The 16,269-nt window shown below is 36.9% G+C and overlaps 1 protein-coding gene across 11 annotated transcripts in view; it reads left to right on the forward strand.

The window, feature by feature from the left end:
• Positions 1-16,269, forward strand: part of LOC131692520 (high affinity cAMP-specific and IBMX-insensitive 3',5'-cyclic phosphodiesterase 8) — a 591,531-nt gene that overhangs the window by 546,390 nt on the left and 28,872 nt on the right. For all 11 annotated transcript variants that reach the window (XM_058979616.1, XM_058979617.1, XM_058979619.1 and 8 more), the window contains 2 exons: positions 8,631-8,688; positions 9,037-9,135. In XM_058979616.1, the coding sequence (XP_058835599.1) occupies positions 8,631-8,688; positions 9,037-9,135 (157 nt within the window). The remainder of the gene's footprint in view (positions 1-8,630; positions 8,689-9,036; positions 9,136-16,269) is intronic.

The raw sequence follows: 16,269 nt of genomic DNA on the forward strand, positions 1-16,269 counted from the left end.
AAACAAACAACATGTATACGAGAGACATATAGGGGAGATCAAGGATATCCAGCACATCTTGCAGTAGAATGAGGCCGGTTAGCATAGATCTGACGCTGGAACACTAGGCTCACGACCAGACAACATATTTAATGTTGTGAAAACCTCTCTCCACGACCCCAATATCCCGGAGATGCGCATTCAATGTATAATTATTGGACATAACCCGAGATATCACTCGAAGAAAGTCACAACCCTCATCAATCCCCTTTAAGCAAGGTTTGTTGATAACTTTGGGATCTCTAAACTTCCATGGTTCCATGAAATTTGCCAATTTTCCAGCGTCGTCTAACAAAAAAATATTGAAAAACTCGTTGAAATTACGCTATCTTTCATAAAAATGACATTCTAATGCCTAAGTGCCCGCCTTCTCATTACCCGCAATAGAGCAGTAAGAGGGAACTCAAACTAATATTTGTATCTGGTAATCTGGCATGATTTTTCAGATAAAGCACTCAGGAACTCTCATTTTTTCCCCAGAAACTGTAACGATTCCACTACTGTCATAATAAATAGCATAGAAGCTATGAATAGCTATCATCTTCTGATGAACGTTACGGTAATATACTGTAATGCTTAGTGCGAGCATTTATTCTGTCAGATAAAAATGTGTGTTTAAAAAATAATCATTTCGTTTATATACAGCATTACCATTCCATCGTGAAACGTCGATTTGAATGTGGATCTACATGGAATACTGTTGTCAAAGGTTGAATCGAGTACACAACGTAGGGCCTAGCCACCAGTTGAAACATTTTTTCTCTAGTTAATCCGTCGACGAACCGGTGCCAATAACTGCGTTTTTCAGCTTTCGTCGTCACTTTGTGTTTCTTACGTCACGTATATTCGGAATAATTCGGGCAATTCGACTTTCAAAAAGTCCTTATAAGGCCTTTTCGCGTACAATTCTGAACGCTCTCTGGTCACCACGGAGTGGGAGGACGTCCACTGTTGCTCGCACCGGGTACTCGTTTCGTCTGACATTTAATCGCAGTATATAGAATCAAACCAGTCCAAACCTTGTACGCTTCCACCGCAAGAATTTCTTGTTTTAATTCGATTGTTTCGGATATAGTGGACGCGTGGCTCTTTCAAACAATGGGCTCACTAATTGTAGCGAGGTCGAGTACAGTAATAAATCTAAGGCGTTTGGAGTAGGAATTTGTGTCATTTCCACCGTATTCAAGATGGTCATATTGAAGTTGTCGCAAATATCACGCGGTTAGATAGATCGGTTATCATCGTGAAGACAATCCCATGGCATACCGTGAGAATTGAAGTATTCTAAAACCAGCTGAGGTGCGATGTATATGGAAACAATACCAATAAGTCTTTGCCTTTGATTCGGACTTGACAAGCGACAACTTCAATACCTGGTACCGATCAAATTGTGGATGATCTACATTGGAAGTTAACCTGGTTTTACACAATGCAAATGCATGGTGTAAAACCTGGGAAAAGTGCAGGGACTGAAATGTAGGGACACATGGCGTTTTTGATGTCCTATGTGAAAATTTCTGCTCTTTTCTAAGATTTCCGAGACCAGGAACCACTTATTTTGGTTTTGTAGCAGCACCCTTCAAGGGACAGTCTCAGGCTTTTACGAGGAAACTAAGGAGAGAAAACGATTTTCCTCCTTTGAAAGTGTATACGGCACACTAGCAAATGTTCCCACAATGGTCAGGATAGTCAGATTCTCAGATTCAGATTCTCACTCTTTAGTGAACGAGGAAGCGTATATATTAATCATGGCCGGTAGCATAGCCCTATTTAGCAATTCTTCTCGAAGCGTTCATTAAAAGATTGCTTCAATTTTTCCCAAATAATAATTACGTGGAATATGTTGAGGGATCGTGCGGAGTCTCTCCACAGTAGGAAAGCTTTTAATAGTTCTCTCCGCATTTTCCACACCATGCCTTGTTTCTACAATAAGTAGCTGTACACACAGAAAAAAAATATTGGTAAAAGTAAGAGTGTTCCGCTCTTAGCAAAAAACAACTAACGCCTACTATCAGGTTGAAAGTAAAACTTTTAAATTAATCAAGAATAATAATCAAAATAAAAGTTTTCCTTTTAAGCTAATGAAGAATAGTATTCAAAATAAAAGTTTTATTTTTAAACTAAGAGTATGCGTTGGTTCTTTTTTGCTAAGAGTGATATACTCTTATTTTTACCAATATTTTTTTCTGTGTGTAGGCACAACGGCTTGTGACGAGGGCAGTTCATGCCTCGCGGCACAAAAAGAAGAACTGGTAGACGAGCCCCGTTAAAAAAGAAATAAAGTGTAAAAGAGCAGACCCTGCGAAAGGCTCGATATGAGGCTGATGAAAACTTCATCCTTCGCAATTAGAACCCCCGTAGGAGACTACACCATCAATCTCTACTTTCCAAGCGGATATATAGACAAGACTTCTTCGTACATGGCCGAGTGTTTAGTTAGATCCCGCATATATCGATGATGTTAAATGGCTTATATTTGGTCCGGAAGAAGACATTCCTGGTGCCAGTTGTATTAGGGGGATATAATTTGTATCGAAAATTGGACTTATCGACATTATTTGTGCCACCGCAGATATATCCATATTGACCTCCATTGAGCCTGAGGGGATGTTGGTCGTTGGAGATACCTTGCCGTTAGCCAACATTATCACGCGGGCTTCAGTACCTGTGAAAGGTTTTATCGGTGGGAACGGAAAACTGATGCATCGGAATTTAAAAGAATGGAGTAATTGGTAGTTAGCTGTGCAACATTTGAAGTATCAGCAATCAACGAACACATTTTCGCTAAGCCGTCGTCCATACAGCCCGTTAACAAAGGGTGTTTCCAAATAGCCACCAGATATTATCCGGGAATTTCCCTGTTCGCTTACACACGCCAGGTCTGAACTTTCGTCACTACGGGTAGAAATCACTCCGAATCTTAGTACCCACTCGGGCAAATAGTGTTCCGCCGGCCCTGGCTGCAGACTGAAATGCGCAACACTATGCGCAATGGTCCGTCGCTTCAACGATTTTACTGACATCTTCGACTTCGTCATTAATTCAGCACAGTTTCGAAATCGTTTGTTATCACTTTAGGTTAATTATTTGTAATTTAATTCATTAAGACTCATTGTCAGTTCAACTGACAATGTTGGACTTAAATTGTTAAATACATAAACTAACTAGAGGTCCGCCTTTACCTACATCCCTCTAGATATTTATCGTGGTGCCATCCGCAGTGTAAGACCTAGCACAAACGAAACAATGTCATATTTTGTTGAATTTCTCGTTACGTTCCTATCTGTATACATGCATATATATATATATATATATATATATATATATATATATATATATATATATATATATATATATATATATATATATATATATATATATATATATATATATATATATATATATATATATATATATATATATATATATATATATATATATATATATATATATATATATATATATATATATATATATATATATATATATATATATATATATATATATATATATATATATATATATATATATATATATATATATATGCATCGATAATCGATAATCGAACGCCTTTGTGTATAGACGTGTTTTTACGGTCCGCAGTTAATTGTTATTTATTTATCTTTCTACCGTCGCGCGTGTGTTCAATCCTATTAAACAACGGTTATCATAATGAGCTGCAGTGTGACATCTTGTAATATCAGCGACGATCGTTTCTTGTGGCAGTGTGAATTCTGCAGAAAATGTTATCACGCAGCTTGTGTAGGAGTCCAGCGAAATCAAGAAGAATTTATCTCGCACTTCATGATTCCCCTGTGTGCAGATTGCCAGCATAATCTAAAGGTAGGCATAGACACACGAAAAGTGCTGTACCAACAGGAAAAATTATTTGAATCTATAACTACGCAAACGGACTGCAACTTACAAATAGCAGCCGACATAAAAAAGTTCAATTCAATTGTTGACTTATTCGAAAATGTTGAGCTGCAGCTTAAAGAATCAGTGGCGAATGTGAACATAAACACATCGTCACAAGTGGCAAATGCTGTATCGGCACTATCGCAGGCCATTGACAGTAATTCTTTTAATAAGGCCGATGAGCTGGTCACGCTGAAAAACCATATCACATCACTATTCAACATATCTATGGGATCCACAAAAAAACACATTGAAGAGTATGTAAATGATCTCACTGCCGATTTGACCAGAGAATTGAAAAAAATCTGCAGCGAAGTTCAGAACTTGAGCACCCTTACCATAGATATGGCAGCTCATTGTAATGAACACTACCTGAGTGAATCGCGTCCTACACGTGAAGTTTTAGACGAAGTGAAAATTATAACAAATTCAGTTGGCAGTGACATTCTCAAAGAAGTACAATCTCTTGCCGGCTCAATTAACACTTTGGATAGCAGTATACGCGATGCTTGTTTGCCACCAGCGGGCCCCAGCTTGATGGACGAATTAAATGCCCAATCAACAAAATCGGGTGACTCAGGTCACCGTTCCACTGCCGAAGCCACTGAAGGGTGGCGCTTTTTGGGTTCGAAGAAAGTGTGGCGCTCTGACTGGACGGAGTACGACACACGTAATCAGCATAGAATTCAACAGCAAAAGATGAAAGATAGGGCGATGGCACGAAGAAAAGCTAATAAAAAGCAGTTGCATCGGGTAATAAATGATCGCAATAAAAACAGACACCAACGTAGCCGTAATACTAATGAGACAAATAAACATCATATCCAGAAGCAGTTATTATAACTATAACCTCAATGACAACAACAATAGCAACAACAATAGCAATAATAATCGTAACAACAATCGCAACAACAATAGCAGCAATAATCGCAACAACAACAACAATACGCAATGCGGTCGTCCAACAGCTGGCAACTCTCTTCCCCGGGATAAGGATCTACTTGCGGCGGCAAGGGTGCAATTCTCTAGGCCTCCGTTTGAAAATCAGCGTGGTATCAGGTTTCAACGTGGTGAAACACTGAATCCATACCCGGTTGTACATCAATTTAACTCAACTTTCGCACCAGATAGGTTTGAAACCCCTGTCCTGACGAATTCCTTTTCTCAGCGCTGTTCAGCTTGTTCCTGTGAGCATTCGTGTTTTCGTCCAACCTAACGCACTCTTCAGAGGCAGACCATGACGAACCGGTTACGGATGAAAACGGATCAATAGTTTTGCATGATATTTCTAAGTATGACAAATTGCCATTAACTTTATCAGAAACGCTTTCAGAAATTTTGATATATTGTCAAAATTTTAATCGTATGCAGAGCGCATCTAAAATGAGCAAAATCTATAGTAATGTATTGAGCTCCTCTTATTCTGTTATTTTAGGCACTGAAACAAGTTGGAACGATAGCATAAAAAGTGAGGAAATTTTTGGTAGTGGCTTTAACGTATTCAGAGACGACCGAAATCTTTTAGTATCTCAAAAGAAGTCTGGTGGAGGAGTTCTTATAGGCGTTTCGGCTCAATTTAATTCTGAAATTGTTCCCACAGTGAAGTTTAAAGAATTTGAACATGTGTGGGTTAAAGCGAACATTTCAGGTGAAATACATGTTTTTGCCTCTGTATATTTCCCACCAGAGCATGCTAATATATCATCGTATGAAGCCTTTTTCAAAATTGCTGAACAAATTTTATTTGAACTTCCGGTCGAGGTCAAAGTTCACATTTACGGAGACTTTAACCAGCGCAATACCGATTTTATTCCGGATTCTGAAAATGAAAATATTCTAATCCCAGTCGTAGGAGAAAACGAAACATTGAATTTCATCTTTGACAAAACTGCTAGCATAGGATTAAATCAAATTAATCATGTAAAAAATCAACAGAATTGCTATCTTGACCTTTTATTTACAAACACTCAGGATGATTTCTGTGTATCTGAATCTTTGGCTCCTTTGTGGAAAAATGAAGCTTTTCATACTGCTATTGAATTTTCTTTGTTCATCCATAAAAATCAAGAACCCAACGTCTATGACTTTGAGGAAGTCTTTGAATACCATAAAGCTAATTATGACAATATCAGACGGAAGGTAGGTAATGTCGACTGGCAAAATACTCTTAGGAATGAAGCGAATATTGAAACCGCCCTGGACGTATTTTACAAAATAATTTTCGAAATTATTCATGAAGAGGTGCCCATTAAGAAGAAAAGACGACACGGTAGCTCGAAGCATCCTATTTGGTACAATAGGCAAATTAAAAATCTGAAAAATAGGAAACAAAAAGCCCACAAGCTATACAAGAAAAATCAAAATAACGAGCACTTGGAACAATATCTCGACATTTGCGATAAACTAAATATTGCCATAGATTCTGCACTTGCGGATTACAACTCCAAAACTGAACAGCAGATTAAATCCAGTCCAAAGAATTTTTTTAACTACGTCAAAACTAAATTAAAATCAGATAATTTCCCATCAACAATGCACTTGGATGACAACGTACATAATAGCCCGAAAGAAATCTGCAACCTATTTGCAACATTCTTCCAAGAAATATATACAACTTTTTCTGAACAAGACCGCGATCGCGATTATTTTGCTTTTCTTCCAGATTTTCCTATGGATATTGGCGTCAGTCATGTCATAGTGGAGGACATTTTCAATGCTCTAAACCATTTGGATTCATCAAAAGGTGCTGGCCCTGATGGAATTCCACCATTATTTATGAAAAACCTAGCAACCGAGCTTACAACTCCATTGTTCTGGCTCTTTAATATGTCTTTACAATCTGGAGAGTTTCCCAAAACATGGAAGAGTTCTTTCTTAGTACCTATATATAAATCTGGGAAAAAATCTGACGTTCGCAATTATCGTGGAATAGCCATAATCTCCAGCATTCCGAAACTTTTTGAATCAATCATTAACGAAAAAATATTTCTTCAAATAAAAAACAGAATTACTAACCTCCAACATGGCTTCTTCAAAGGTCGTTCGACCTCAACAAATTTACTAGAATTTATTAACTATTCACTGATTGCAATGGACAATGGAAACTACGTGGAAGCACTTTACACAGACTTTAGTAAAGCATTTGATCGAATCGACATCCCAATGTTACTTTATAAATTAAAAAAGATGGGAATTGAGCCTGAGCTGCGTACGTGGTTAGAATCATATCTATCCAACCGCCAGCAAATAATCAAATTCAAAGGAAAGCAATCTAATCCAATTGAAGTCACCTCAGGAGTTCCACAAGGCTCTCATTTAGGACCTCTATTGTTTATTTTATATGTGAACGATATTTCCTTCCTTCTCAAAAAACTGAAAGTACTAATCTATGCCGATGACATGAAACTTTACTTGGAGATAAGAAATGCCGAGGATATTGATACATTCCAAAACGAAATTCTAGTTTTCCACACGTGGTGTCAAAAAAGCCTCCTACAGCTAAACGTGAAAAAATGCAATTCAATCACTTTTAGTCGAAAACGACAAACATCGAATGTTGTGATTACCTTAGGAAGACAGACTGTAGCAAAATGTGAAAGAATTAGGGATTTAGGCGTTATATTAGATTCCAAGTTAAATTTTATTGATCATTATAACACAATTATTCACAAAGCTAACAACATGCTCAGTTTTATAAAACGCTTTAGTTATCATTTTGTAGATCCGTATACAATCAAAACATTATATATTGCTTATGTTAGGTCGATATTGGAATATTGCAGCATCGTTTGGTGCCCTTTTTCAAGCACACATGAAGAAAGAATAGAATCTGTACAAAAACAATTCATATTATTTGCCCTTCGTAAACTAGGTTGGATAGCATTTCCTTTGCCATCTTATGAAGCACGCTGCATGCTTATCAATATACAAACATTGAAGGAACGTCGTGAATTTGCAATGCTTTCGTTCATTAATAATATCGTCTCGCATCGTATTGATTCAGCCGAAATTTTATCCAAATTGAACTTTTATGCACCTTCTCGACAGCTACGAAACCGAAGCATATTCTCAATAACTCCATATCGCACAAATTATGCAAAATATGGCCCTATAAATCGAATGATGGCTGTTTATAACCGCTATTGCGAATCAATTGATTTTACAATGTCCAAACTAAAACTCACACAATATTTTATACATAAAAGAAATTCTAACGCATAAGAAAATGATTCTGTAAAAGCTGAAATAGTTTTATTTATAATAAAATTACGTATATATATATTTTAGTAAATAAGAAAAATGTAAACAATACTGTAACTATACCAGTCTACATCGATTGACGAAATAAATAAATAAATAAATAAATATATATATATATATATATATATATATATATATATATATATATATATATATATATATATATATATATATATATATATATATATATATATATATATATATATATATATATATATATATATATATATATATATATATATATATATATATATATATATATATATATATATATATATATATATATATATATATATATATATATATATATATATATATATATATATATATATTTCAAACCCTTTCCTCGTCCTGGCAGCCACCAAATAGACATCCCCTTGACTAACAATGTCTCTCTTTGTACTTCATTTCAGTATATTCGAGAAGGACGACACGGCTGTGATTTCGTTGCTGGATGTTGGCTTCAACCGGGTAAGTAGTACACTTGACTGGTAGAAATGTATCCATTTTCCGGTGCAACAAAGCTCGCTATCATAGTTGTAAAAGCGGGGCGATGGTAGTATGTACACGATTTCTTGCATTTCATTTGAACTAGATCTGCTATGATTAAACGTATTTTATTACGTTCACAAATGCGGCGGAGATGCTGTGCTGAAAATAAATAAATTTTTCCTAATCGTACAATGAACAGACCTCAGTTGCGGCTAGTGCTTCTCGAATCAAATAGAATTCAAATTAATTCAATTTTTCCTTCTCCTTTTACTGTTGTGTGTCCCGTGCACCGGCATTCCACAATTCCATCGGGACCAATCGTTGCAGTGTATAATCGAGTCACCGCATGTATCTATCTGTTCTTCGGAACTGCGCCAGATTCAGCACTCGCTGGTTCGCCCGCAGCATGTGATATCAACCCAACAGGTAAGTGTACGTGTTGCTTGTGTGAAAGAGTGTGAAATGATTCCAAAAAAAAAATCAAGCGTGCTTCATGGGAGCGTGGGTTGTTGCTTGTTGATATTATTTGCAATTTTCTTCATAACTATGACAAGAAAAAGGGTACAATCAAATAATACCTACTGTTTATTTATTGCTGAACTTGACTGATTTTGTCCATCTCGCTTTAGATGCAGTGGTGATGTGTTCTTTATGGGACGTCATCATAGTCCAGGGATAATATAAGGGGTTGTGCATTGGGCCGGAGTCCCAAAGGTTGCAGGTTCGAATCCTGTCTCTGGGGTGTTTTAGTCACATAATAGCTCCCGTTTAACTCTATACTGCGATTAGTTTTCCCCGTCAGATACCACCAAAACACTCACTACCTGTGAACACCAGCTCTAAATCAGTGTCAGATTCTGATGAGACGAAGTCGAAACGCAAATTCATAACTAATTCAATTAGCTCTATATGAATGTATGTCCAAAATGTCTTGAACTATAGATTATATTAGAAATCTCCTTTAGTTTACAAAACATGGTTGGAAAATATTACAAAACATACCAAAACAAGGAGACAATCACTATCTCGAAATGGAAAGTTTCTGTCAATTGAAATTGCTTTAGCCGAAACAACTTTGAGTAGAGCTGAAGCTTAAAAAACAATTTTCCAACCCCCGAGCAAAATAAAAAAAAAACATTGGGGCCATGGAACATCCAAGGCAAACTCATCACTTCGCTCGAACTATTTGCCTTCATTTCAAATATCGATGCTCAATTAATATCAATTTAGTTGGGTTTTCAAGACGATTACTTTCGGGTGGATCGACTTAACATCCCAGATCCATCAGTGCTAAGATAAATGGTTTCATTGAACCATGGAGCAGGGCACCATTAGCCAAAGGAGATCCGGTAGTTTATATTCATTGCCGCATTGGCTTACGTCCAGCTGAATCGATAACGAATGCAAGCATGAAAAGGCGACAAAAATCAAAGTCATAAAATGATGCTTCTGCTCGATTTTCCGTGGCACCGATAGTAGATGGCTACAGAGGCGATGGGAAAAGAGCTCGGTAATCTATTTCACTGCACTGTGTTGGTACTGGATGAACCGCAAACGAATAACTTACGCGTGATGGTGGCATCCGATTAAGGTTGCACAGAGAAAGCGCAAAATTCGCAAACGAAAAAAGCAGTTTTTTTCCACACCGTATGTCAGATCTTCATACAAATCAATCAGCGTATGTAGAATGTTGTTACAGTACTGCTGATTGATTTTTATGAAGATCTGACATACGGTGTGGAAAAAAACTGCTTTTTTCGTTTGCGAATTTTGCGCTTTCTCTGTGCAACCTTAAGCGGTTCCAGCCAATTTGGCTGAAGAGGGGAAAGGGGTTCAGGAATCAGAATAAATTGACACGATTGGCTATGTAGTTTCTTCACTCTACTGATGGGATGGGAAAGGGAGGTGAAAGAAAAAGGTAGGGTAATGGAAAATGACCATATTAAAATCACATCACATATCCTTGAGTTATAGCTCCCTGTAGACTCATCTATGTATAGGAAACCAAAAATCTGGATACGCAATTGCATGCATGCAAAGGCGGTTGCATAATAAGTAATATGAAGTTCCGTAAATGGATTCACAAAGATTGCACGAATAATGCTCAGCACGATGAATAGCATCCATGTGACTATTGAGTTGGCAATGTCCAATTAGTCCCCTTTCCTCAGAAAACTGCATTTGGGCTTAAAAATACAACAAAATCTTCAACATGTTCGACATACGCACCCGGCAGAAATGTTTTAGTTTGAGCGCAAGTTTGCAAGCCACGCCAATGGTTGCAAGTTCGGATGCAGGTACGATTAGAGTAGTGAATAGTAGGGCAATTCACATCATAGTGTACTGAACCTATGCTGGCCCTGTTAGGGAAAGTAGCACACTATTTCGATAATCACTGGGCTGTAACCGATTGAATGCGTATAAATTAGTATTAGTATTAGTATAAATTAAAATATAGCATAATACTATTAAGGGGTTCTCCTCATCAGAGAGTTTCGAAAAGTCGATTTTTTGTTGCTGGAATTATTTTGAAAGAAGATTCTTGCAACATTTCAGAGTATAGCTGATTTACATTTCATGCCTGCAAGTTTTTTTTAATGAGATTTTTTTTCCTTCTAACAACTTTAAAGCCCATTTTATGAAAACCACGTTATTTTTAAATTCCATGCTCGATTACAAAACTAGTAATACACTGTTTTTTAGATAATTTATTAGTGCACATACTGAACTAAAAGAATGTTTTTAAAAATCTCATTTTACAATTAACTTACTGCAAAAAAGGTTTCTACCTTCGAGCACTTTATTAAAAATGACCAAAATATTTTAAATTTCAACTTGCCATCGCCATAATACTCTATCCTGTTCAGAAAAGCCTCCCGAATGAGGAAATGTTTCACTTTTTTTGTTTCTGGTAAATTTTTTGGGCTGAATCTTGTTCAGAGTTTGAGTTGCTCCTCTTGATTTTATGCCCAAAAAAATCCTTAAAGACCGCTACAAAAAATTTAAAAATCGGGAAAAAACATGAAAAGCTGAGAAATATTATGAACAAGAACTGTGCAAAGGTTGAAAACGATTGATCCAGTAGATTCTAATTTATTATGTACACCTCAAAACAAGACAAGGCGCCTCTGGAGATTCACTGTCACTCGTTCAATTTTCAGCATTTTGAAATGAAGTTTTGCGAAAATATTGTCGAATTGTACATAAGGAAATTGGATGAATATACTCAGTGATGTCCTAGAACGCGTTCCTGTTCTCGTCAAGTACGCGTGCTGTCCTTTGTACAAGCACACCGCAAATGTGCCTGTTCTTCCAATACTAGTGCGCCGCGTGCTCGAAGATCGTGCTCTCATTAATGTTAAAAGAACGGGTGCTCGCCGAGAGCACGAACACCAACAAATTTTCACCCTAGTGAGAAATTTTGGTTTTTACCAAATTTTCCTCCTTAGGGTGAAATATAGCGTAGGACGAACACGAAGTTAGAAGAACACGTATCAGTTCGTATTCCGACTTTTTTGTGTGCCGTGTGCTTCGTAGAACTATTGGAGAGATGCCATAAGAAAAACGAAAAATAATACAGCACCGCGATGCTATCGGCACGCAGCACACGTATCGGTTCTACGAAGCACACAAAAAAGTCAGAACACGAACAGATACGTGTTCTTCTAACTTCGTGTTCGTGTTCTCGGCGAGCACCCGTTCTTCTAACATGAACGAGTACACGATCTTCGAGCACGCGGCACACTAGTATTGGAAGAACAGGCACATTTGCGTGCTTGTACAAAGAACACCACACGTCCTTACTAGGAACCCAGAGCCGGTACGGTATGGCTCGCGTGGTGTTCTAGGACATCACTGAATATACTAACATTCTCTGTATCGTCACAACGATTTAAAAAAAAGATTGGTGGGTAATGTCTGTGACATAACAGGAGTGTCGTTACTACATTTCGGGGCGATAATTCAAATCAAATGATGTTCAACGGAATCACATTTGAATGTAAATTTCCCAATCAATTCGTTATGATAAATCATCGCTATTGTGCTATCTTATGACAAGCGCCATTTAGCACATTTCGAGAAAAACGATTTTTAAAGCTTGAGGTTGAATATCTTGAAACCAATAAATGGTAAAAACAATTCAAAGAAGACAATTAATGCTTCAATCTATTCTGTATTAAACTCTCAAATATCACGAAGTTCGTTTGACTATGTTACGAATTTTCACTATAAATGTAAACAAAAGTCGCACTAACACGTGTCGGAGGCGTGTATTGATGGCAAAATTTGTATGGCGTGTCATAATTGGGCATGGAAAATTTTCCACAGAAAAAAGCATCAATTATTAACTTTTATTAATATCTTCGGCTTTATTCGGCCTAGAAACAATCGATGAGATGCATTTTGAAGGAAATTGAGCAAGCAATCTAGAAAAAATAGTAATTTTTGATTACAGTGTTGCCAAACATGAAATATTGCCAATTTAAAAGTAAAACTGCATATTTCTCGCAATACATGTATTTTTATTTTAAAAATTATTATTCCATTGTGTTCCTCAGACATTTTTACATATAAAAACATCTAAAACTTCTCCTTTACTTAAGCGAATCCCAAGATACATCATCTCATCACTTTTTTCGCTATACCTCAGTAACCAAGCAAAATTTCAATATTCTGAAAACGCCATTTTGTAGAGAATTTTCAGATTAGTAATGTTGCATATCTAACTCAGTTTACCCCAAAATGGCGTTTGTCATAAGATAGCACAACAGCGACGAAATATGATTAAAAATTTAAATTTAAAAATCTTTTCCTTCGCCAACTATTTTCCTTCTTTTCAAGTCTGCAACATCATTTGAAAATATTGTTGGAATGTTATTGATGAAAAGTTGATAATACAAGTGTGGCAACACTGTCCACTGGATGGATGGTGGGAGAAAGACGCATATTCGTTTTGGTTATGCTGGTATTAGTAACAAAATGGAATGAAAAAGCAAATGGCACTAAAACCACTAAAACGAGCGAGAGCGATAAAAGTGCGTATTCGTGTTTGTGCTCTTTTTGCCCATCATTTATTTGACAGTCGTTGAAATACCAACCAGCATCAGCAGCAGTAGAGATGAATTTTTCGCGCCATGACCCATACCAAACAGACCGTCCGCAAGTCTACCGGAGGGAAAGCACCCCGCAAGCACTTAGCAACGAAGGACGTCCGTAAAATTGCCCCAGCCACTGGTAGCGTTAAGGACGATTCAGACGATACATCTGCTTCCGTCAACGTCAGGATAAGTTTAATACTTTTCTCTTGTGTCCGTTCACACGTGCCGTACGTCAAAACGTACCGTGCCGTTGATGTTGTGTGAATGGTTTAATTTAACTGCATGTAACTCTAGAGAAAATTTTCAATAGGACGTAAGTAACATTGAGAGCCTCTCTTTGTTTACTTTCTCTTTCGTTTATTACGACGTCACTACAACAATTTGTACTAATTTTCCAGTACATATCGAAAGCCGACGGTTTTTACTACAATATTATGCAAAGAGTAGAGTGGTTAATGTTGAAATGGCCTAGTAATGAACAGAAGAGAAAGACCTCAAAGAGAATCTCTCATTGTTACTTACGTCCTATTGAAAATTTTCTCTAGAACTAATCTTGACGTTCCGTACCGATGACGGAAGCCTGATGTATCGTGTGAATCGTACTTTAAACAGCCCAATCGCTACCGACCAGGAATTGTCGCCCTGTAAGAAATTCCCCGCTATCAGAAGTCAATGGAGCTACAAATCCGCAAGCTGCCCTTCCAGCGCCTGGTCCGTGAGATTGCGCAGGACTTCACAACCGATATACGCTCCCAGAGCTCAGCAGTAATGGCCCTCCAAAACGTCAGCGAGGCCTATCTGGTTGGTTGGTTAGAGGATCTGTGTACCAATCTGTGCGATATCGACGTCAAGTCAAGGGTGTAGGTTTGTGCGTTTTCCTCAACAGTATCTCAGGTTGTAGTTTATTTCAAAATAAAAAATTGCCCGCAGGAAGTATGGTTCCATAAACAGAGAAAGGGGGATAATAAACTGTTTTCCATTTCAACTGTACGGACTACGATAGACTTTTAATTAAAATTTAAAAAATGGCAAACCCTTATAATGTACATCATTTAGAATAAATCAAATTTATTCTTTATACGAAGAAAATGTTGGGTTTTCGTTGTATCGGTCACAAAGGTTGAGCAGGCCTTCTTTTAGTTTTTTTTGTTATCACGAGCAGCGTTTCCTGTCAATACTTCGGCGGCAAGATAATCCGTCACTGCTGCCAGGTAGTGTTGTGTCCCTTTCTTAGAAAACGATGGATTCGGTCGACCGGAAATGGGGCCCCTATATTGAAACGTTAAAAGTATTCGACTTCAAAAAAACCGAAGTGACACTTAGGCTGCTAATTTAAATCCTGCAATTTTACTATCTTCTGCATGGTAGCATTATACTCTGCTATTTCGGTATTTCAGGTGTAAATCCCGATATAATAGTACACATAAATTGGAATGGAAAATATTCAAACATCTATGCCTTTCTTAATGATTATAGAATGAATCTAGAATAAGTTCCCGTTATATGTTTAACTTACGATTATTGACAGGCGTCACACTTTTAGCTAGAATGGGTAGTACGATAAGCATATTGTGAGGGGTTTATTACTGCAAATATATCGCATTTTCCCAATAAGGGAAGATAGGGTAAAACGAACCTCCGTGGCAAAACACACGTCTTGTTTTCAAAAAATACTGAAAATTTCTGGATTTATAGGGTAAAAGGGTGTAATACTCCCCACCGGGGCAAAATGCCTCTCTTCAATTCCCAGGATTCCTGAATTATCTAAAAAGTAAAAACGACATGAAATCAACTTACTAAGTTAGTTTGATATTTTTAATATATTGCAAAACAACAATATACACAAAAGTTTCAAAAGAGCTATTTTGATGTAAGTTCCTACCTTTTCTAATAGCATTACAACCAATTAGAAACAGTCGGATTTGAATGTTTCAAAAATGTTTAATAATACTTGTATCAGGATGATTTTAATAAAAAATGAAACGGGTACTAATTTCTAACTAATATAATAATAAATTAGAGTAGTTGGTGCGGAGATCATAATAACGAATGTTGAAATATAGCTATTTTTCTTTAAGGGGCGTATTAGACCTGTTTACCCTAATAAACATACACTGCCGAAGTTTCAGAACCGTATATCAATTACAGACCGAGATATAGATATAGATATATAGATATAGATAAACAAAAAACATCGTGCTCTTCGCGTGTAATTATTGTGGCTCATCCAGTAAGTATTTTCAGGGACCATGCATAAATGACGTAGTATTATGGGGGGTTGTGGAGGTATACCAAATTTGTGACGAAATGTGACGAGATGGAGAGATAGGGTCAGATGTTATGCGGCGTAGTATTAAGTTTAAATGTTTTTGACAGCCTTCAACACCCATTGTTTAGAGAAAACACTATAATGTTCCTCCATTCCTAACAGAAATTAATTTAAATCACAACAAGTTACTTT

Source organism: Topomyia yanbarensis, chromosome 3 (assembly GCF_030247195.1).
Source record: "Topomyia yanbarensis strain Yona2022 chromosome 3, ASM3024719v1, whole genome shotgun sequence".
In the NCBI taxonomy this organism is placed as follows: domain Eukaryota; kingdom Metazoa; phylum Arthropoda; class Insecta; order Diptera; family Culicidae; genus Topomyia; species Topomyia yanbarensis.